We start from the raw sequence: 24,734 nt of genomic DNA, 5'->3' as shown, positions 1-24,734 counted from the left end.
CCAAAAAATGTTCTAAAAACGTCTTTCAAGGGCAATCACTCTTATAAAAGGTCAATTGACAGTTTCAATCTGGTTGACTTACTATAGTGCCTAACAAGATTTTGTGAGGTAGACGAAATTGACTTTAAAACGATCGTATTGACTTTTGATGTCCAGAAATAGGCAGATCGAACAAATTTTGACTTTATTTACTGACTGCTTAAGTTTGGCATTAATTGTAATTAACACTTTCCAATGAGACTGAAAAATGCTTTTTTTTTGTTATGATAAATAATAATTTTACCTGCCGTAGTCGTGCGTAAAATATATTTCGGCATTTCTCTTAAGAAATGACTTGTTTAATGGAACAAAACGTCTTATTTGTAAACTTTCTCTTTTATCTCCACAATAGGCTTTTAAAAAGTAATCTTTCAACTGTGTATTCAGAAAATTTTGTAAAAATAGAAGAAGTGGCAATTCTTACCTTTCATACCTTAACTTTCATTGATAAAACATAATATTGACTCGTCCAGTGTCCAGTTTGAAGGTAATTTTAGTTACCGTACACATTCATGCACGTTCTAATTAATCAATAGTCATGTATGAAAGGCATAAACAAGTTTGAAGGTAAACTAATAACAACTTAATCCAATCAAATTGCCTACGATTCAATAACAATGACCAGTCCACATCATAAAAATGTATAGGGGTAAACTGGGTAGGGAGAAAATGTCAGATATTTTAAGTTCATTATTTTGCAACAACGAATAAAAATTTATTAACCAATAGATTTGCTATAATTTCATAAACATGTCATTCTGTATTGGTATAGTTTTTGGATCTTTTATTTGCGTATTTAAGGCTGTAAAAAGTTTGGCCTTCAAAAGTCAACATAATTATTGACTTTATACAGAAAATTCGCCTTTTTAAAACATTGTATGTATCACGAATAATACGCGATAACAAAGTAAAATCATTTCTTAAAACACTGCAAAATAAATCATTCTGATTGATACAGTGGTATTGTCATAAATTGCGCTGGAGTGAACAGTGGTACAGCAAACGTCGAATTCCCTCACACAATGTTATCACACACTATAGTCAATCTTTTTTCCGTATCATCCTTACAACTTGAAGATGCTCTCTATCAGCCGTGTGAAAATGATGACAAATTTAGATGACTTATTCTGATTTTATTAGGACAAACTAGGTAATTCAAATAAACAGCTGTGCGATGAGTGCATAATACACCGTCGCATATTCAGAGAATAAAGTTCAATTACTTCTCAATGTCATATTAAAAATTAATGAAAAACAAAAGGGAGCTTACATCAATAGATATAAACAATTCACCAAAGTTTTATGAGAATAACTAAAAGCATTTTTGAGTTATTGTCCGAAAACTGGAAAATCCCTTCTTTTTAAATGAATTAAACCCCAAAACTTGAAAATGTAAAAGCTATAATTTATAAAATTATAATGGAAGCTTACATCAATAGATACAAACAATTCACCAAAGTTTCATGAACTATTGTCCAAAAACTGGAAACTCCCCCCTTTTTTATGAATAAAACCCTGTACCCTCGGAAACATAAAATCTAAAATTTCTAAAAATCAAAAGGGAGCTCATGTCATTAGATATAAACAATTAACCGAAATTTCTTGCAAGTTGGTGAAAGCAATGTGTTTGTCCGAAAACTGGAAAATCACCCTTTTATTAATGGATAAAACCCCATAACTCAGAAATGTTATTTTCAAACCTTTCAGCAGCAACAACAACAAATAGTACATGTACCATAATGGGCCATTGACAACATTATTACTTTTGCCATACTTTTTAATTTTGACAATTTAGACACATGTATTGATCATTTACATTATTTAAAGACAGTTCTCAATATATTGAATTTTAATATAAAATTCTTTGAATCTATTGAGAATAACTATAATGTAATTAAACATTACCTCCTTTACAAAATTGTACATTTGAAATAACAATATAAAACAAAGAATATGAAATTAATGAGTTTAATATTTGGTTAAATATTAGAGACAACAATAACAATTCAGGGTGTAGGGTAATCAAAACCAGTTATACAAGGTTATCAAATGGTGTTCAGTAAGGTAGCAGAAAATTCTGATTTTACATGATCTGACAAGTGTTACAAATATTTGATATACTGGAAATAGGGTGTACTGTGATTTGAAACGATGATAGTCCGTCGGAAGGGGACGATAAATAACTGTGTTAAGAGAGAGCAATATCTCTTGCACGTAAAAGACACCCTTGTAGATTTCGAAAAAAAAGCAGGCTTATGCCGCTACAAGGCAGCACTCACACACACAAAGTGGAAAGAGATTATATAAGTTGCAATAACTTTTTTTCCCAATCCACTATAAATAAATATGTTTTAACTAAAACTTTCTTTGGATTAGATAGTCAGAAAAATATTCTGCAATTTAAACAAACTCATTTACAGTGAAATCAAATAAAACACTGCTTTAATTGGTATATAAACATTAAATGTATAAGCAGGCACAAAATAAATCTAATAATTTGATTTTTTTGGGACTTTTATGTTGAAGTATTTGGCAACAGAATGAACAGATATGTTAATCTTCACAAATTCTGAGGATGAGATACACACACATAACTACATGTATCTGAATGACGATGAAATACATATACCATTAACAATAAAACATAAACGGTTCCCTCATATTACATTACTTAACCCAACTCAAGATTTCATTATATCTTAAAAGCAACTACAACCCTAAAAGAACAATGGCAATGCATATCTAAAATAATCTTGTTAACATTGAATTAATATTAAAATAAATTATTTAGTACAAAAAGTAAAACTTGATTAGTCATTTTATGATGGTTTTGCAAAGTATACAGTGTACTTGTGCATTTCCCTTTTTATAAGGATAAATACCCACATATCAGGGGCGGATGCAGGAATTTTCGAAAGGGGGGGTGCAAAACATATGTCCCGATACAAATGCATTGATTGGCAAAAATAAAGGGGGGGGTGCGCACCCCCGGAACCCCCCCCCCCCCCCTGGATCCGCCACTGCATATTATAATTACCTCTTTTATATATAAAGAACTATACATTACCAGAGGTTCTAAATTAATAAATAAATACACAATAAATAATCACTGATGTTGACATTATTGACTTTGTCATTATTTCAAAGAAAACATAAGTAGAATATGAAGTAAATTATCTAATGACTCAATAACAAACAAGAGATAACGCCCTTATTTAGTCTAAACTATGGAATTCAGATGAGTTAATCCAAATTCACTCCCTATTTTCTTCAGGTCAAATCTTGATAGTCAAAAACATCCTTAAGGGCAAACTATACAGTTACAGGGGAGATAATGACGTTGCTAACATAAAACGTTATTTTCATGACGTCAAACTGTGACATATCGGGAAAAGATGCATTATTTGATTGATTTTTATCATTCAAACTGATTTAATTCGAAAACGAGTGCATGGACCCCTATTTTTTAAAACAACATTTTGTGTCATTTTGCAGGGAGATTATGTGGACCAAACTTTATAAAACTGTAAATAATGCAATTTTTTTAATCTTGATATATATACAGCAAAAAATAAGTTTATTTCTCAATTCATGACCATCTGATAAATATGAGTAATTTCTAAATAAAAAATGCATAAATTTTTAGGAGACTTAGAAAATACAGACATTACAAATTATTTAACAAAAAACAATTTGTGTTTATCTTTTAAAACAAAAAAGTTAAAGCTTTCATCGAAAGCAAATATACGGCCACAAATCCGAATTTTGAGCAAATATACCAAATTTTGACCTCATTTAACTCAAAAAGTAGCACATGAAGGTATATTTTTTATTACATATTTGATTTAATCAGGCAAAAAATAGCCTATATGGAAATTTTCATCAAACTGTAAATGCCGGATCAAAACTGTATTGTATGCCCTTAATAAACTATTTTTTCTTTGATAGTGAACAAAATTTCATTGAAAGTTTATTATACAATAAAAATAACAGTGGCAAGTAACAACATTGGCAAGTTATTAACTTACTGATTATCTAGCATAAATATCAAAATATACACATGAAAGGACTTGTGTGAAACTTGTCAAATTGTAGTACAAACTCTAATTTGGTATAATTTTAAAGCATGTAACAGTTCACATCAAAATGAAATGTGTACCAATTCAAAAATAGATGGGATAATAGCTTCATGGTTTACTACCTTGTTTAAAATTTTCAACTTACGGTAATACAGGATGCCGAAATTGACAAATCAGAAAAGAAAGGAAATTAAAATTCCCCCTATTATTCAATGATATTAAAATTATGATATAATACAGTAAGGTGTGATAATAAGAAAACAATTCACAATTATGGGACCTAATAATTATCTTTTACGTTTTATTTGTTTACCATGATAAAATAGATGACATCATCATATGATGAATTGTAGTTCTGATTTTCTGCATTGACAGATGAATTAGCAGCTGTACATAATCTACATATAACTGAGTATATCATTTTGTCAGATAAAAATGTAGGCACTGGTAACAACAAACAATGAATGACGACTAAAGCACTTATCATTTAAAATCTATATATAGCTATATAATCTGTTGCACCATACATATAAATACACTTAACATTACTGAACAGCGCTGCACTTAATTAAACAATGTATGTAATACACATGTATTTTGAAACTGGTATGTACATTTTTGTAATTATTTATACTATATCAATCTAACCTGTTTCAGCACGATTTTTTCAAACTCCGGAAACTGATATCAACTTTTTTAATATATGAATAACATCTTTTCATGAAATTAAAAAGCAGAAACATTCATTATCAATAATTACAATTGAAATAAATAATAATTTGGTGAATCCCTGTGCAAAGTATACACGAGTATACAAAATATAAATATAAGATAATTAATTCAAACTACAGAATATGTTAAATGTTTATGATTTTTGCCTGATTACTTCTTCATACAATATATCCATTTACAGTCACATATTTTCAAAGATCACATCCTCACTATTTCACTATAGCTATCAATCTTTTAACAATATACAATAAAATTCAAACATACATTAATAATATCATTAACAATAACAATCTTAATATTGACCAATGGACGGACAACACCGTGATAAGTAAGACAACATGGCAGATTTGATCCTTAATTGGAATGACATATATATATTTATATATATTATATATAGTACATGAACACATAATTATCACTACAACAGCTATAAATATATTTATATTATCCGTTTCCCTGTACCGAATAGTAAGTAAACGATACAGCCAAAAATACAAACTCCAGCTGTCTGGTTAAATACTGCTGCCCAACTCTTGGTGGCCTCTAAAATGTGACCTGCCATATATACTCCAACAAAACCTGAAAATAAAATCAGCATTTCAATAATTTTATCCTAACTGAAGGTGAACAATGAGATTGCATGATTGCTTTTAAACCACTCCATTAATATATCATCTATTTATTTTTTCTTTCTTTTCTTTCTATAAATAGGGAAACACATATTTTTTTATAACTTTATATGGTCATTTTGAAACATGCAAGAACCGCACAACTTTCGCTCTGTGTGTTTGTTAGATGTTCATCTGATGAGTTAAGCCTTTTTTAAATGATGTTTATAGTCCCTTTTTATGTTGAACTGTAACACCACTGTCCCAAGTTAGGAGGAGGATTGGGGTCACCCTATAAACATGTTTAACCTTGCCACATTCTGTATGTATGTGCCTGTTCCAAGTAAGGAGTCTTTTAATTCAGTGGTTCTCATTTGTTGATCTCTAAGATATTTGTTTTTCATTAATTTTTTGTACATAAAGTAGGCTGTTAGTTTTCTCATTTGAATTGTTTTACATTTGTCATTTTGGGACCGTTTATAGCTGACTATACATTATGGGCTTTGCTAATTGTTGAAGGCTGTACAGTGACCTATAGTTGTTAATTTCTTTGTCATTTGGTCTCTTGTGGAGAGGTGTCTCATTGGCAATCATACCACATCTTCTTTTCTTATATGGCTACATCAATGGTTTCATTAGAAATATATAACCATGGGATAAATTGTTACAAAACATTATTCATATTGAATTCAATGTCAAGGTTTTTTCAAATGAGCAAACACACCCTCTTTTTATAATACTTGACAGAAAATTTTACCCAATATCAGATTATTTTTTATCTCAGGTTTTCTTTACAGTTTGTACCTTAGATGGGGCAGTTAAATCTTCACTGTGCTCATTATAACGTTTCATGTCCTTGTACAATGCATATAAATGAACAATGAAATGCTCCAATATGGTATGTTTCCTTGTCACATGTTTCCAATAAAAACAGCAAAATAGACACACATGAACATTTTGTGATATACAATACATATGAATATGATGTGATACAGTTAAACAAATTCTGAACTGAAATAAACATACCTGGTATTGCACCTGCCATGTTCATTATACCTGTAAAAATAATCAAAAATTTACACAAGCATTCTGTTCCTTTTTGAATGACATAAATGTGGAGTATGTATCAAATAATATAAAATACCTATTTTAAGGTTCAAAAGATGAAATAAACATATGTCTTTACAAACAAGAATAACTTAATTCCTTTAATTGTCTGTTTTCCAAAAAAATTAAACAAGTATATTTATAACAAAATGGCCTGCTTGACAAAATAAATTAAAACAACACCAAATTGGTAAGTCTTTCTTTTCTGTTTCACTCTACAACAAATGTAAGTTTTTAACGACCTTGACTGGCTATACAGTATACAGCCTTTGCACGGTCGTCTGTCACTCTAGATCAACCAGTTAGAAGCATTATTGCACCATATTCTGTACTTACCAAACACTGATCCAGCATGTTTGGGTGCTATATCTTGTGGGTTTACAAGTATACCACTATTATGAAAGCCACAACAGGCCACTGCAATGGCCATACAAAATAACGCACCACCAAAAGTTGTCATGTATGATAATAATATCAATCCTAAAGCTGTGCCACCCAAGGAAATAGTCTGAAAAAAATCAAGAAATAAGATATACAGATTTAAGAGTGTAGTTATGCATGATTTCATATCAACAGGTTAGGTACTTAAAGTTTGTTTTCAGTAACTGCAAAGTTCTATAATTTATTGTCATTATCTATTTTACAGTTATGATTATGAAAGTGGTGTTGACTTGTGTCATGTGCACTTTTTATATACTGGTACCTTTTGTAAGTCAAACACAGAAAATATATAACAGCTAATAAAGAACCATTTAGATCACATGCACAGTCAGGGCTAAGTTGAATTTATATACATGTTAAACAATGAACAAGTAGTAAGTAATTGCAACAACTTACAGAGTTCTTTGAGCCAAAAATAACTGAAAGAAAACTTATTGAAATATAAAGGAAATAAATATAAAAGAGATTTCAATGGTTAATATAAATACCTCAATAAATTTTCTTACAAATGTAACTGAATAACCTGAAATAAAAAAATATGTAGATATTATTGTCAATGTTCACAGAAAAGACACTGAGATATTTTTCTGTTCTATTTATATTTTCTTAAAAATTTTAAACAGCAATTGGGTGTAAAAGAGCATAGTCCAATTATAAGCAAATATTGAACAAAAACATTTTCTCTGTAGCAATTCTAATATTTTGTAAGGAACTTTAAATTGCAGTTTGGAATTATTTCTTTAATCCATAAAAATATTTATTTATTAAGATCAAAATTCCTTCCGTTTCTGTAGTTACAACTAAAGAAACTTTCAAAATCAGATTAATCTTATTTGCAGGTAATATGTCCTGGTAAAACAAACCTTTTTCTAGTAAATGATCAGCCAACCAGCCACTAAACACTGAACTAAACATGGACACAATCCATGGTACTACATTAAATACCCATCCCTAAAATGTTAATCAACACAGAATTAAACATGGACAAAATTCATGGTACTACATCAAATACCCATCCCTATACAATAATTAACACTGAACTAAACATGGACACAATCCATGATAATACATTAAGTACCCATCTCTAAAATGATAATCAACACAGAATAAAACATGGACAAAAGTCATAGTACTACATCAAATACCCATCCCTACAATGATAATTAACACTGAACTAGACGTGGACACAAGTCAATGTAAAACATTAAATACCCATCCCTACATGATTAACACTGTAAGTACTACCAGTACATTAAACACCCATTCCTACAATGATAATTACGTTTTTTCTTATAAATTCATAATAGTGAAAATATGTCTGTTTAAACAATTTCCTGGTATTTATGAACACTTTAAACCATGGCATCTCTACACAGTGTATCAGTGCTTTTTTTTTCTGAATGACTTAAAAATGTATACTGTTTCAAAAGTATAAAAAATTGTAAATTCAGAAATTATAACAAGCTTTTTATCAATGAAAATAATGTGAATAGTGGAGTATCTAATTTAATTATATGATACAAATGAACTTTTTCCCCCTGAAATCGCAATAATTAAGCCTTGTATTTTTTTCCATTCTTAAAAAATTGCAATAATAAATGCATGCAAGCATTTAGGTGTTGTTCTGACATAACGTCCTACATTTTGAGCTGACCTTGTACTGGGTGTGAACTTTTGCCAGATGTGACAAACTTTTGTGACATAGTAGTATCCTTTGGATTGGGATTGGCTGTTACCTTGACCTTTAAGTTATGAACGAGACTGAAGGTTCAGTACATCGTATCACACACATCCTGGAGTGTTGGACATCTCTGTGATGAAGAACTCAGATCAAAGCAGTAACTACTGGCTATAGCCAAAATAGTTTACTGTGGATTCATTTATTTTCGTGGGTACCAATTTTCGTGGATTAAAGAAAACTTACATGTTCGTGAATATTTAATTTCTTGGTTTTGCTGAAGTTTGAATAATAGCCTATAGAAAATTTGTTATTCGTTGAACATTTAATTTCGTGGTTCACCTGTACCCACGAAATCCCAGAAAATTGGTATCCAACGAAAAATAGTGAATCCACAGTATTACAAATATTGATAAGCCTCACTTTGGCCTTCCAGATTTTGCCTATGGAATATGGAACCTTGAAATTTGTGTATGAATATGTAACAGGATGTGACTTGAAGTATTCCTACGCCAATTGCAAAATTGTTAAACACAGCATTTTTCTGGGTTTTCTTTAAAAAAGTTTATAAACAATCCTTTCTGATAGACACATAATTCCAATCTGTATGTCAGTCAAAATTTGTCAATAACAAACCATAAATCTACTCTATTCTAAAGACAAAACAAAAAATCGTGAAAAGTACAAGAACCTAAGTGGTTGAATATCAATAAAATACTTTACTACATGATTTTGAGAAAAAGATTTAAACACAACTCTTAACAAAGCAATAATATAAGAACAGAAGTATGGACTAACCAAGCAATAATATAAGAACAGAAGTATGGACTAACCAAGCAATAATATAAGAACAGAAGTATGGACTAACCAAGCAATAATATAAGAACAGAAGTATGGACTAACCAAGCAATAATATAAGAACAGAAGTATGGACTAACCCAGCAATAATATAAGAACCGATATTTGGACTAACCAAGCAGTAACATTTATAACAGAAGTATGGACTAACATGTACAGAATGACAAGACTAACCTAGTAGCAAGTAAAGTTAAAAGATGAAAACATATTTTACATACTTAGAGAATCTGAAAACATCTTTTAAAAGAGCTTTTGTAAAACAATAAAAATAATGAGGTCATATGTCTTGTGAAAGGAAATATAAGGCTGCTGAAAAATGGAGTGCTTTGTTCAGTTTAAATATTTATATAACATTTATTTCATCTTCTATCTCCCATCTCAATACACAATATTTAAATGCTACATCTATCATGTCTATAACAACACAAAAATATATAAAAAAAAACAAAAAAAATATTCATGCTGATATAAAGTTGCATCTAATAGAATTATATAAATATGTATTTCTATTGTAATAATTTGTTTCCTCTTCCTAATATGGTGCTTTTCTTTAGCATAATGATTACTTCATTCTTTCAAATACAGTGCTTTTCTGCAACAGGGCCAAGTGGGGTACTTCTATATTCATTTATAATACAGCACACAAAGTATTTTCATATGTTATTCATATATGGTTGTAAAAAAGGAGGTAAAAACATTTAAACCAAACCAGTTTCTTATTATTTTGCAAATAGAAAGCAGAGGTAAAGTGAAAACGAAACACTACAGATTTGAGACTTACAAGGTCTGAAGTCTAATTCACAAAGCTAATATTCAGTATTATTTCATATTTTTTTTCAACAATTACTGCAATGCAATGGAAAGTGTAGAAAGAACAAAGGATTTGATTTATCTAATATGTTGATAGGCAGGCAAAGGACTACTAACACCAGAATCATGCATAACTATACTATCCAACTTTATAAATGACAATTCCAACAGAAACATTCACCAAATATAAAATAATAGATGGTAACTTGTTATTTAATTGTATTTTCATTCCGCATAGCAATAGTTAAGCATGCCTTTCACAGTGCTATAGGAGAAATACCTTGGCGTCTGGGAAATTTTCATGAAAATAAGTTGGTAACCATGACAACAGAATATAAAATGCATTATTTTCACAGAAATGTCCGACCATAAGAGACCTGTAAAAATAAATATTATTAAGAATTTTACTTTTGTGCAAATGTAATATGTTACATGTTTTCTATTATACAACATGAGCATGTGCAAAAATAAACTTATGTTTGTGCAAAATTTACCAGTTTTCTTTTTTAATTACAAGTGCTCTATTTACCTTTGCATTAGGGTAATTCTCATGAAAATAGGTTGGTGCCCATGATAACAGGATGAAGAAGGAATTAGCATGACTAAAATGTCCTACTAATAAACCCCTGTAACACACAAACAAAATCATAACAATTCATTCAGATTAGAAACAAGAGTGCACACGCTGAAATGTCTCACCTTCTTTTTAAAAATGCTAATCATTGATATTATGTTGATAGTCCTAAATATAAAGCTTTATTACAACTGTCACATAAACTTAACCAAGAAAACTAAACATTGACCAATGAACCATAAAAATGAGGTAAGATCAGATGAACCATGCCAGGCAGGCATGTACAGCTAACAATTCTTCCATAAAACACATATAGTTGACCTATTGCTTATAGTTTAAGAAAAACAGACCAAAAAACAAAAACTTAACACTGAGCAATGAACAGTGAACATGAGGTCAAAGTCAAATAAAACCTTTGCAACTGACAAATAGATCATAAAATATTTCCATACACCAAATATAGTTGACCTATTGCAATTAGAATTAGTAAAAAAGACCACCACTCAAAAACTTAACTTTGACCACTGAACCATGAAAATGAGGTCAATGTCAGATGACACCTGCCAGCTAGACATGTACACCTTTCAATCATTCCATACACCAAATATAGTAGACCTATTGATTATAGTATCTGAGATATGGACTTGACCACCAAAACTTAACCTTGTTCACTGATCCATGAAAAGATGTCGAGGTCAGGTGAAAACTGTCTGACGGGCATGAGGACCTTGCAAGGTACACACATACCAAATATAGTTATCCTATTACTTATAATAAGAGATAATTTAACATTACAAAAAATATTAACTTTTTTTTAAAAGTAGTCACTGAACCATGCAAATGAGGTCAAGGACATTGGACATGTAACATGAGGCATCCATATACAAAGTATGAAGCATCCAGGTCTTCCACCTTCTAAAATATAAAGCTTTTAAGAAGTTAGCTAACGCTGCAACCGCCAGATCACTATCCCTATGTCGAGCTTCTGCAACAAAAGTTGCAGGCTTGACATAAAACTGTTCTACAAATTTACACCTGTTAGGACAAATAACTTTACTACAATCATTGTTTTCTAGCTGAAATTAAGGAAACTGTTGAAATGAAGGAACCTTAAAAAGAGATAAAATATAAAATGTTCATGCACATGGAAAAATAATGTTTGAAGTTACTCTATTTTGACATTTGTACCTACAAAAAAAGCTTTCTGATACTTGTGTCGTAGTAAAATACCAGTGTTGCTGGAATGCAATACTCGGAAATGTTTAATGTTGATTTGTTGTTTATGTTAAACTGGTCTTTTGTCTCAAACAAAAACATGAATATATCTAATATCATTATATCTCTGACTGAATAATCAACACAACTAGAAGAGGTTCACTCCTCCTGGTTAGTTTGTAATTTAATGTTTATGATTGTATTGTTCACCTGTGCTTTAATATTTAATGTAATTGTGTATGCATATATATTCTCTGTACCTGAGAAATAAAATTCATTCATTCATCCAATGTCCTATATTAGTATGGGTAACATTACCAGAACCTTGATTTTGTTGACCTTAAAAGCTGCAATACTAACTGTTAATACACATTCATGTGATGGCTAACATTCATATAAAGTATATTTACTACTGGTGATTAACATACAGAATACTAATTGTTCATAATCAGGTTGTATAGGGCTTACCAAAATGCAGGTTTAACAAATAATGTCAACCATGGCACTTTCTCCTGGTCCTTTTTGATGGGTTTATCTGCTAAATTCTCTGCCATGATGAAAGGCAAGTACTTTTTTCTATGCTTTGCTATCAATATATATCTCATTCCTAACATCCATAAAATGCTACAAACACCTGAAACATTTTCATGTTAAACTTGAAAACAACAAACACAATTTTTTTTCAAAATACTTTTGTCCAGCAAATTATTTTATGAACAGACAATTCTACATTTACGTAAATTAATTTTGATATTTTGATAGAACAAATTCAATAATGGAGTCAATTAGAACTCTCATAAGAAAGATATGACTATCCCACATTTATTTTCAATATACACTTATTACAAGTTTACAACAGCCTTCTGTTTGTGCTGTTGTCAGCATATATTTGATCCATCTAGCACACAGGGGGTGTAACTTCGATATTTTTTTGGTAGGGGTGTGCCATTTTTGCCTCAAAAAACGTACCCATTTTAATATAACATTCACTGAAATTCAGTACCTATAGTTTTATAAATATTTAAGAAAGAATGACCTATACTTATATACAATATTTAAAATATGACCCATGCTTGTCATGCTTATATAAGCACTAACTCATCTTCACTCATAATTCATAAATATACCAGCTACCCTTAAGTTTTTATATATGAATTGACATCGTTTGGTGCACATATCAATAGCATATTTAAATATGATATGTAGATCATACCCCAAATCAATATACAGTTATCAAACGTAAATGCATTTTAATATAGAATGTCATTAAAAAGGAGGGTCATTTTAATATAATTCTTATATGATTTGCAGATCTATAAATACTTGAATTGGATTGGTCAATGAGAATTTTTTTCTAAGTTTATACATCGATAAACCATGTTTCTGAATCTACTTTTGTAATCTATTCATGCGCGATACACAAGCTTGCAGCGATCTCGGGATTTTCAGCAAATTGAGATTTAAAAACAATTGCATAACAGTTGTGACTATTCTAGTGCATATATCCAGATATATAACCAAAAAAAAAGAAATAAATTTAAAGGGAAACTTCGCAAAAAAATCAAAAATTGATATTATGTTCATTCGGTATAAAAATGCTCAAATTCATAGATATTAAAGTTTTATTCCGCTAGATAAGCGATCACCATCGATTTTAAATTTAGAGTATCATTTCTCTACGATCAGCCATTTTGTCTTCTTTCCCGGTAAATAAAATCGATATGTCTATAAACCCAAAAGGAACAAAACTACAGTAACTGATGTAGTCGCAATTGCGTGTCGATATCTTGTCAATCGTACGTTTTTTTTATCCGACTTACTAACTTGATACGGAAAATATTCTTATTTTTTTTAAATTACCATGGTCTGTTGTTTTTAAACTGTTGATATTGGAATTAGGTAAAAAGTCAAAGTTGAAATCATAAATAAGTGTTCCGTGAAAATTGTTTTGGAAAATCTAATTTGTTCATAATTCTTTAAAGTAATAAACTTTTTTCAAATAACTTATAATCTTCCCTCATCTGATCACCAGCATGGCTAAAGGTATTACTTTCAAAGGTATTGTGAGAGGTGTGAGGTGACACGTCCAGGTATTCAAGCGATTTCCTGTCGGGCTTGCAAGTTCATGCATCGTTTCACTTCTGCATGTATTGATCAGTGTACACGGCTGATAACTTATAACTTTCCATTTTGAACTATCAGATGTATAATATACAACTCTGTCTTACTTGTCATTACTAAACTCATACGCTTGTTTATGAATAACATTTCTGGTGTAAAGAATATTATTCATAAAAATATAAATAATACCCAAAAAATAAGATTTGATGAAATTAAAATCTATTTAAATATTTTTTCCAAGGGTGAATTTGGGAAAATGTAATATATACTCATTGCCAATGGTGAAGGACAGATTGGAACATACCAGAAATATTGATTTAAAAAAATGTACGCACTTGCCGACGATTCGTTTATACGACTGGGTAGAAAGTTATGGAACTAAAGGGCAATTTAAAATATATACATGTATACATTAAACATAAGAAAAAAATCATATATTTTGAATAAATTGGGGTAAAAGTTTTGTAAATAGACTAGTCCACGTATGCCAACAGTATGTAATCATTGAATGTCGATAGACTATTGTATACCAGAAGAAGAAGAGAACCAATTTGATTTAAATACAGGTCGATGTATAACTTTTGCTTTGGTTCATTGAAGTTGTCACGGGAAATAGTAAAATCACAGATTTATATTTCAATAAGATTGTTCTCGAACAAAGGAAGGAATTCGTCATCACAATTGTTATATATGCCACTGGACGAACACTAATTATCCCCTTGAGGGATGTGAATATTTTGCTGGGAAACTTTTGAGTATCAAAGTTTCAAATTAATTTCGGGAGTTATTTTCGTTCTTGGTATTTAATTACAGAAAAAAAGAATAAATTACTTGTCCGCTAAATAGGGGTATTCTTGTCAGTTAAAAGACTTTTAGTTATATTTAAAAAAAAATATGGAAATATGACATTAAATTGTTTCTGTCGTTTTTTTTAAACATCATTAAAAAGATGTGTGTCTAAGGTGAACGCCACAAGAACCCTGTAATACTAGTACGAGAGTATAGCATGTAAACCTTGCTTCTCAATAACATGGTTGTATTGGAAATCTTTTCATACAGATTGACAACTCATGGTCCGATATGCATGTAATATTTGCCACATAACGCCCATAGTTCTTTCTACCATCATCATCTTATTCTTTGATATTGCTGTAAACATCGATGGTTCACACCCAAACAAAATGGGAGTAATGGACCCTCAGAGCTTCCCCGTGTTATACACTTGTGGAACTTAATATATAGACGAAATTTCTGTATTGAAATGAATCTACATCTCACAAACAGGATTTCCAAATTACGATTTTGAGTAATCACCTTACAAACCAATATAAAAGTATGGCAAGATATAACCATGAAGGAATTTAGTTTTTGTCAGTCGCAAGAACTCATCACTATCATAAACGTATACGTATATATGCATGCAGTTTCAAATATCAAGAACAAGCGGTCGATGTCGATAGTCCGTTTTCTAACTGTTCAGAGTTCGACATGTCACTTGTTCATTCTTGGAAGCCTTCATATTCCCTGTCCAACGATGGGAACTCTTTCTGATTGTATTGACTATAAATGCTTATATGGTAATTCTGCGTTTATCTGTACAAGTGGTTGCATTTCCTCTCCTTTCCCAACAAACGAACGAACGAAACGCTACTAGTCTGCTTTCTCTGGAGCTCATCCTCAAAGGCGCTTATACGTCAGGAAACTTACATGTATGTATACTAATAATGATTGTTTCAAGAACAACGATGTATGGACGAACTATTCTAAATTCGTCAATATCAGTAATGCATGACTAAGATATAAGTTTTATTACAACTACTGTATTATTTGGATTAATGACGGCTATCATGTTCAACATTTCACAAATATTATCATAGAATTTTTAAAAAAAATCCTCAAAAAAAATAATGCCTTAGCTTAGATAATTGGTATTCTTTTCATAAAAAGTTCGTGTAAATGATTGTCAAATGAATTTAATTATGTAAGAATAAAATGTTAAAAAGAAACTAAAAAACATCATGCATTTTGTATGTTGTATTTTTTTTTCAATTAAAAACTTTAAAATTGCTATAGTTTTATTAGTATTTGAACACAGCCAGATTTGAATACGAGTTAAAAAAATTCCGGTAAAGTCAATGATATCAAACAGATTTGCAATGGTATATCAAATTGGGTAATATTGCATTTAGTTTTTATTAAAGATTAAAACTACTATTTTTTACTTCATTTACGCCAATTGCCGCTAAGAAAGTAATCAAAAATTATTTCCTTGTATTTTTATGCACTTTCGGAATTACGAATCTGAATTTTATTTTCAAATAATTTACACAATTTAATTATTGTATCTTTATTCTCATCGTGTATTAAATCTTAGTGTATTAAAATCGTGACAGCATACTCTTTCTACTAATCCTTTCTGTTTATCCTTTCCAAATAACAACATGTATACCTGTGTTCGCTTGAACTCACACCTGCGGCTAAATAGCTACAAGGTAAACAAATTGACCTCAAGCCGAGAAATATACAGTGACCTTTACAAAATAATATACACACTCTGCTCACACTTTAGTTGCATTGAAATGATTATCAAGACAATAACGGTAAATAGAACTGAAATATTTTCAGTTCAATATCAGTAAAAATGTTCAATAAATATTTTATGAAAAACATCTCAACAATAATTAATGAAATTTATTCGAAAACATTTACTAGAGATAATTTAATAGGAATTTAATTCATCATTACAAAACGGTATATGCATATTCATTTTCGTTCATGCTTATATTGTGGTTAATGACTACGACCATTCGTCAGCTGTGCACTTTTAATTACGTATATTGTCGATAAGATATAAGAGTTAAACAGATTTTATTTTTTCCCAGAATTCAATAAATCGGGCTAATACGTCACGACCGACTCGAGAATTCAACCAAAAAAGTTACAAATACTTGATTTTCTCCGTTATTAGAAGGAATATAAATTTAAAACTTTGCAAATGTGTTTTTTATGTTAAGATGAAGATAATTAGATGATAAGTAAAAAATCGCGGAATTTCCCTTTAATGCACTAAAGCTTCGAAAATGTATAAAAATAAAATTTAATAAAATTCCGCGAAATTTCATGAAGGTTTTGGCGAATTTACGTCATGGCAAAACAGGGCGTCATACAAATAGAAATTTTCAAGGGAAAGATTATTTCGTTACGTGTACGCTTCAAATTCGGATAACATTTAATTAAAATGAACCTTTTGAGGTAGGTGCTATTTCATTTAAGATTCCGTTGTATTTATCGGACATTTATGGTTTTTAGGAAGTCGAGATGGCGGCGTACTCCTTAGTTACGACTTGCCATTATGCTTTTGATGGTAAATGTATATAGTAGCAATCTACAAAAAAAGGTTTATTAAATATCACAAATGTTTGGCTGAAGAATTATAAGGACTAAACACATTTTTTCTAGAGGTTATTGATGTGTAAACCGGGGCTCTTACTCACAAACTCAACATAAAAGTCCGAACTTTTATTCAGTTTGTGAGTTAATCGCCCCGGTTTACACATCAATAACCTCTAGAAAAAATGTGTTTAATCTTATAATAAAATCTCGCAAAATTATGACCCATATTTTTTGGCACATCCCTGTATACCCAATAATAGGAAGTTACCCCCCCCCCCTGTGGTCTAGCATAAGTTCCCCAAAAACTTTGTAATAAACAATGCTATAATATCTGTTTTTTATTCTATACCCTTAATTCTGTTACAAATACTATAATATTTGTTCCAGTGGAAATAATATACCAGAATATTTCTTCCATTTGGAACTTACATGTACTTCTATTTCATGACCATATAGTGTAAACAAAACAAGTTTATATGAAATTCTAAAATAAATATATAAGCCCTAATCTTATGCTGAAAATCAGGTATGGAAACATTTCTGAAATAACCAATACTGAAATTGAAAATTTTGCAAATGTTCCTGTCTGAAAAAATCTTTAAACATGTTCAATGAGTTTTACTATTTGAACTTCCAATCAATGTAGCAAAAACAATCCAGCATATTTTCAAGTGAAAAGACACAGATGTCAGACAAGCAGGACAAAAAAAATACATCTCCCCACATATTTAGAAGAGACAAAAAGTCACACAAAATTTAAAAAAAATTTAATTTCAACTACATTTAAGTCCATCTTTCAGTGCAAATAAAAACTTCATTTGTCAAACATTTCAAGCATAAATAAACTGTTGTTCAATTATGTGTATGCATCAAAATAAAATATATGCTAAAATTGTTTACAATGATACATACCAACAAAGTAAAATACACTCTGCCATCCATATCTCTCTAGTAATATGGATCCTATACTACCACTAATCAGGGTCCTATAATAACAAAATACAATAAAATTAATGCACACAATTATGATCTTTTTAAAGCAAGTGGTTTAAAAATAATGTGAAAACACAAAAAAACCTAAGAAAACATGTATGTGATATGTATTATCAATTTCCTATAAAATGTTATTTTTAACACAGGAACTGATAAGAATTTATTTTTCCCACTTCAGGCAAAAATTATGCAGAAAAAAATGAATGTTGTATCAACTATTACAAAATTTTAATGAACAAGAGAGTTGAAGAACTCATATAAACTGATAATTTATATAATGATAGCCTAAGACTTTATAAAATACCATATACGTCTTTATAACCTGTGGTGTTTATATAATTTCAACCAAGCCCCAAGCCTCTAATGTATGGCCATATGAGTATTTGTTCTCTGGATTTACATGCCTTAATTTGTTTAATTCAAGTTTTGAATATATAAATGCATCAAATGATAAAAAAGAATCCATATTATTTTTCTCTAAAGAATCCACATTAGGGAGCTACCATTTGATTTTTATGGGAGGGCTAGGATGAAAAATTTTGTCCTGCATTTTTTTTTAGCTGTAATCTCTGTCCTGCCTTTTTATTTTTCACTCTGTTTGGTCCTGCTTTTTTTTTTTTTAGTTTATCCTGACTTCTTTTTACCTAAATTGTCGTCCTGACCTTTTTTTTTTGGCAATTGTCTCATCCTGCCTTTTTTTTTTACTCAAAACTCCTGTCCTGCCTGCCTATTTTTTTCAAATTTCATCCTAGCCCCCCCATAAAAATCAAATGGTAGCTCCCTTATTTATGTTTAATAGAATCCGTACTTTCTTTAACTCCAAAGAATTGAAAAAATAATTGCCACTCAGAGCAAATAATAAATAGTTTTTCCCTTTCTGACAGAAATAAAATTATTAAAATTCCGCAATCTATGCATACTTGTTTACATATGATATGGGTACAATATAACTGTTCATGACAAAAAAACTAAGTTTAATAATTGTATAATCACACCTCTTAATAAATAAACTTGAATTTCATTCTAAAATGTTTTTTATTTCTATTTTTGATTGAGGTATACCATCCTTAGAACAATTACTCATATGGTCTTCAGACATGTTATCCCACATACAGAGAAACCTATCAAGTATATCAAGCAAATGCAGATTCTACGAAGGCATCTAGTGTGATACAATATTTCTACTCTCTGAGAAGGTGAAATTTTCAAATTTAAAGTTAAAATGTAAAGAGTGGCAAAAAAAGGAATAAACATAAGATTGGGTGGTAAAAATGTGTTTTTTCTTATAATTTGAAGTCAATATGTATGCAAACTTTATCTTTTTTCGGTAGATTTTTACACAGACAGATTTCAATGTATTCAAAGGAAAGGATTATAGCTGATTGAACCAAAGATGTTAGAATATACTTTTATTAACATATTAGTCATGTTTAATAGTTACATGTTTAAATGATCATTGAATAAAACAGTAAGATTACCCAAGGTGTGATCCTGAACAGATAAAGCTGTAGGTTAAAGAACGCTCGTGCTCCGAAACTTTTCTTGATATGATGGAACTTACACTAGGATAATGGAAACCTGTAGAGGGAGATAACTCTGTAATGCTACATCAACACCAGTTGTACTACGATATTCACAAAGTTTCTGTTTTCACTTTAATATATACAATGCACTTAACTTTTTAAGATTTTATCTACATATACATACTGAAGTTAACATTGCTCATAGTTATAATCAAAGAATTCAAATGCCTAAATATATTTAATGAGTGACCATTTTTTTTTATTTTTTTTTATTAGTTATTCTTTTTACAATGTAGAACATTGAATTTTAATGCAAAGAAATTAGAAAATGTAAGGAACTTTGATCTTTTTCTAAAAAAAAATCTTCACAACTACCATAAAGATATTTTTTCAGAAAAATGTGTTGGTGTGCTGAAAATCATGATCAATCAGTTAAGGCACCAGGAAGAATCTACTTAGATATATGAGGGTTGTTTGTACATGTATATAATAAAGTAATGAATTATTGCCACCTTTTAGAAGCTTACGAAGCTCTAATTCAGAAACTCTATGAATATTAAACATGAGTAGGTAAAAGTCTCACTTAAAAATTCTAAAAAAGAATTATCCAACATGCATGACATGTTAACTACATTTTTTTTCTACAATATTTCAAATTAAAAATGTAAAATTACATCAGTGTTCTTTACACAAGTGAACAAAAATCATTGAACTGTAAACGCTAGACAAAACTATAGAATGTTGAAACTACATGTATAAGATAGTTTTTTTGCCTGTCAGATTTTTTTCTTCAAATTATATAGAAGTTTTTTTCTGTTTGCATCATTACCATAAGCAAATTTCAAAATAATATATTTCACATTCATGATGTACATGTACTTCCTTTTTACTAAAAATTTCTTCTTTATAATACTGAGTGTCCATAAATTGTGAATGTACAAAAACATGAGACTTTTAATTCATTTTAAGAATAGGTACAAATAAATGCAGCTGTACAAAAACTACATGGATATATATGCAAAGTCCCACACATAAAGGAGAATAAAATGGTATCACCTTTAGTTTAATCTTAAATGTAAGTCATTCTATTCATCAAAAATTGACCCCTTAATTTTAAGTTAGCTGAGACAATTCATGAACATCTTTTAGTCTAAAAAGTCTAATTTTAAATGATCCAAACAATTAAGAATAGGAAAATCCTTCAATGATACATTTTCAGAATCTGATTCAGAATCATACTTATTGACCTCCCATGCCATCTATTGATAAAGATTTAGCTTACAAGAAAGTAATGATATACCAAAAAATTCTGAAAGTGGTTTGAAACATACAATCAATCAATCAGAGAAGATGCAAAAGTGAAAAACAAATCATTAAAATTGAAAAATGTACTTTTCAAATAGCATAACTATGTACATTTGCAGCTTTATAATTTTCTTCAATTTAGAGGCTTTTTAAATACACACATTATAATAAGCTAAATATATTTTGAAGAGAAGATCTTTCAAAATCATATTCTACTGGTGACACGATTTATTTGATTACCACAAAGAGAACTGTGGGGAAAATAATAAAAATCAATACTATGCAAAATAAAAAATTCTACAGAAAAATATACAGTGCTCAAAGAAAGGACTTTAAAATGGAAATGTGAGATAACAATTTAATGTGTGTAAGCAGGGTAAGAGTTTTATTAAAATGTTGTTTATCACCCCCCTGTTATGGTGATACCATTTAAGCATTTCCTTTAGCTGTTTATTCAGGTAATATATACCCAAAGTATTGTCCAGCTGCTATTATAGGTGTGTAGAAAGATTTGTGTGGTCCTTCTATAAAATGACCTATCAGACTCGTAACTGAAGGCATATAGAATCCTGTTAAATAAAATAACACCAATTTTTCAAACTTATTCATTTTATTGTGTAAAAAGTAGTTTTCTCCTCAGGGGTTCCTTAAAATGACAGTTTCAATATCATTTTATCAAAATTCTCCAAAAACAGTTTTTTTTTAATTTAACTGTAAGTATATCATGTTTATATTAGTCTATTTATTATCATCATCATTCATGATCATATGCACTCAAAGTTGTATATTGAAAGCAAGATTATATATAATATAAATGGAGTTAAAAATGCCAAACTTATCCAGTTGATTTATTGTTTAGTTTGATTTTTGTTCAAGTCTTTTGTGTACCAACACATGCCACTGAACATTAAGCAAACAAGGAACATGTATTATTTTAGTATTCCTTTGAAACAGACTTATTTTAAGTGATGTATAGTGGTAAACAATGACTTTAATTTATAACATCCATACCTTGAAACATTCCCAGTAAAACCCTTGATAGCACTAATATATGAAGTGTGACATATTTATCTGTAGATAAATAAGCAAATTGAGGTGTCCAGAAAGTCAGAATTGACCAGAAACATGCTGCTATAGGAACAACAACATCTCCTCCCACTTTGTCACTCAGGTAACCTCCTAAAAACTGGGTCATTGTGTAACCCCAGAAAAAACAACCAAGAATTGAACCCTGTAAAATAAAATTATGGTAATCCTTTATTTTAAAATCCAGTTAACCAATTACCAATTCAGATTTTAATATCCACCATGTTGTACTCTATAACATAATTTCATCAGTAAAAAGAGTTTCTTAAATTATAAACGGGTATTTCTTAATTAGAAAATTAATCTTAAAGTACTTAATATTCTCGATAATCTATCATTGTTTAGCCTTGGAACGGAATATAACCTATTCCACATAAGCATATCTTTCAGTAAAACAAAAATTGGAAAAAAATCAATACAATATATAAACAATAGCATTCGTTTAAAGTTTAAATGAATGCTATTGTTCATAAAAGGTAATGGCTTTATGCTATATCAACATGATGATTCTTTTGTTTATGTATATGTATCTTGCCTATTCTGTAAAGTTTATAGAGGAAAGAAATTCTTTACCGACTGTGTTTTGTCCCAGTCAAATTCCTTTGCCATAACTGCCACACATAATGGAGTAACTGTTCGACATGAATATAGTACAGTGCATCCCAAAAATAATCCAAAGGCCCATTGTTTACGTTCAGATCTGGAAAAAAAAATACATTCATATTTCATTATATTGCTATCTTTTTCCATGGAACACCTGTGTTTTTAAATGTTACATTAGGGCTTTGGGTCGACTACATGTACTACGTTCTTCAACTAAAATCCCTAACAGAACCAAAATCGGAAACGTTACTGTATTTTCATTTCTTTTTTTAGCGTTTTTGAATTAAAAAATAAATAATAGACAACTTTTTGCATTTCCGTCAAAAACTTCGGTTTTAGTGAACATCATTCATGCGTTTAGGGGCGTCGTCACCTTCCGTTTTAATGTTTAGCGAGTGGTTGGAAAACTACAAAGCTTTATTGCACAATAATTTAGCAAGTTGAATTCTCATAATTGTCTTTCAGCACTTTTGTCATTAGGGAAATGTGATTAAGTACCTACAGAACAAATAATATTTCTAGTTTATCCTGCACAATGAAGATCACTAAGATGCTTGATGAACATTAATCAAGCAGGGATAAAGGCGATTCCCTCTATCTGGTAAATGACGTCATAAAGGCGCGCATAATTGACAAGTTTTTTCCGATGACGGATGAACTCAAAATGGTCTATTTATACAGACTTCGTTCCCTTTCACAGGTATTGCCTGCCTCATATTATCTTATCTATATCAATTTCCTATATTGTAATTTTTCATAACTCAAAATTATACACGTGTATGTAAACAAGTTCTTTGGTTGCTTCAGTCTTATTTCAATGATGACAGTGATATGCATTTTTTCTTTGTAATGTTCTTTTTTTAAGTTCTAAAATGATAAAACTATACGGCATTTTATAGTCAAAGTTGGGACCGAGTCGGAAAAATTACGAAGATGTAGAGCTGTTGTTGGTTTTTTTCTGTCACCTGTTGCTTTGTATAGTTTTGCCTTATTTTAACATACCTTGTCCACAATTTGCCTTCAACAGGTTTTCCGTCATTTTTCTTGTCAATGATTGTCATCATCTTGCTGCTGTTTGTGTTTTTCTTGTCGTCACGTCATCATTTTCAACAAAATCAGAATTTTAATAAATTGTTATCTTTTAGATGCTTTATCCATCATTCCACTTTCTTCAAAGAGTTTACCAGACTTATTTGTAATAGCAAATTTGGGACGGACTGGAGCTGTATTTTTTCCGAAATCTATGCTGTAAGCCTCAGTGATACAAATATTTCGGGGTAGGGATAACTCAGTTTTCGCATCAAATTCTAAATGGTATAACCAATTCGTTGATCATGGTCATTAAAGTCTGTACTATTTTATTTACCCGGAACCGAAAAATAGTGTCTGATATAAATTTAAACGTTGGAAAAAAATGATAATACTGAGAAAATAAAGTTTTTCGTCATAGTCTTTAGCTTATTTACTAGTAGTGCAGTCATGATTCAATCAGGGACATAGTTACATAAACTTTTCCAGGCTTAATATAAAGTTGAAAAGAAAAGACATATATATATACTTAAACAATTT

The 24,734-nt window shown here is 30.1% G+C and overlaps 1 protein-coding gene across 2 annotated transcripts; it reads right to left on the bottom strand.

Moving 5' to 3' along the window:
- Nucleotides 1–1,798: 1,798 nt before the first annotated feature.
- Nucleotides 1,799–24,355, bottom strand: LOC139492261 (voltage-gated purine nucleotide uniporter SLC17A9-like). Of its 2 annotated transcripts, none has more exons than XM_071280486.1 (12): nucleotides 24,168–24,355; nucleotides 23,136–23,262; nucleotides 22,488–22,707; nucleotides 20,127–20,226; nucleotides 18,568–18,641; nucleotides 12,610–12,775; nucleotides 10,882–10,978; nucleotides 7,870–7,957; nucleotides 7,495–7,529; nucleotides 6,902–7,073; nucleotides 6,485–6,514; nucleotides 1,799–5,429 (listed from the first exon to the last, which is right to left on the bottom strand). In XM_071280486.1, exons 1-12 carry the CDS (start codon nucleotides 24,227–24,229, stop codon nucleotides 5,290–5,292), a joined length of 1,311 nt encoding a protein of 436 aa, XP_071136587.1. In that variant the 5' UTR covers nucleotides 24,230–24,355; the 3' UTR covers nucleotides 1,799–5,289. The 2 variants fall into 2 exon arrangements, with proteins under 2 accessions (XP_071136587.1, XP_071136578.1); XM_071280477.1 differs by lacking the exon at nucleotides 10,882–10,978 and adding an exon at nucleotides 10,633–10,729.
- Nucleotides 24,356–24,734: the final 379 nt, after the last annotated feature.

Source organism: Mytilus edulis, chromosome 1 (genome assembly GCF_963676685.1).
Source record: "Mytilus edulis chromosome 1, xbMytEdul2.2, whole genome shotgun sequence".
In the NCBI taxonomy this organism is placed as follows: domain Eukaryota; kingdom Metazoa; phylum Mollusca; class Bivalvia; order Mytilida; family Mytilidae; genus Mytilus; species Mytilus edulis.
This window is presented reverse-complemented; position numbering and strand designations above follow the sequence as displayed.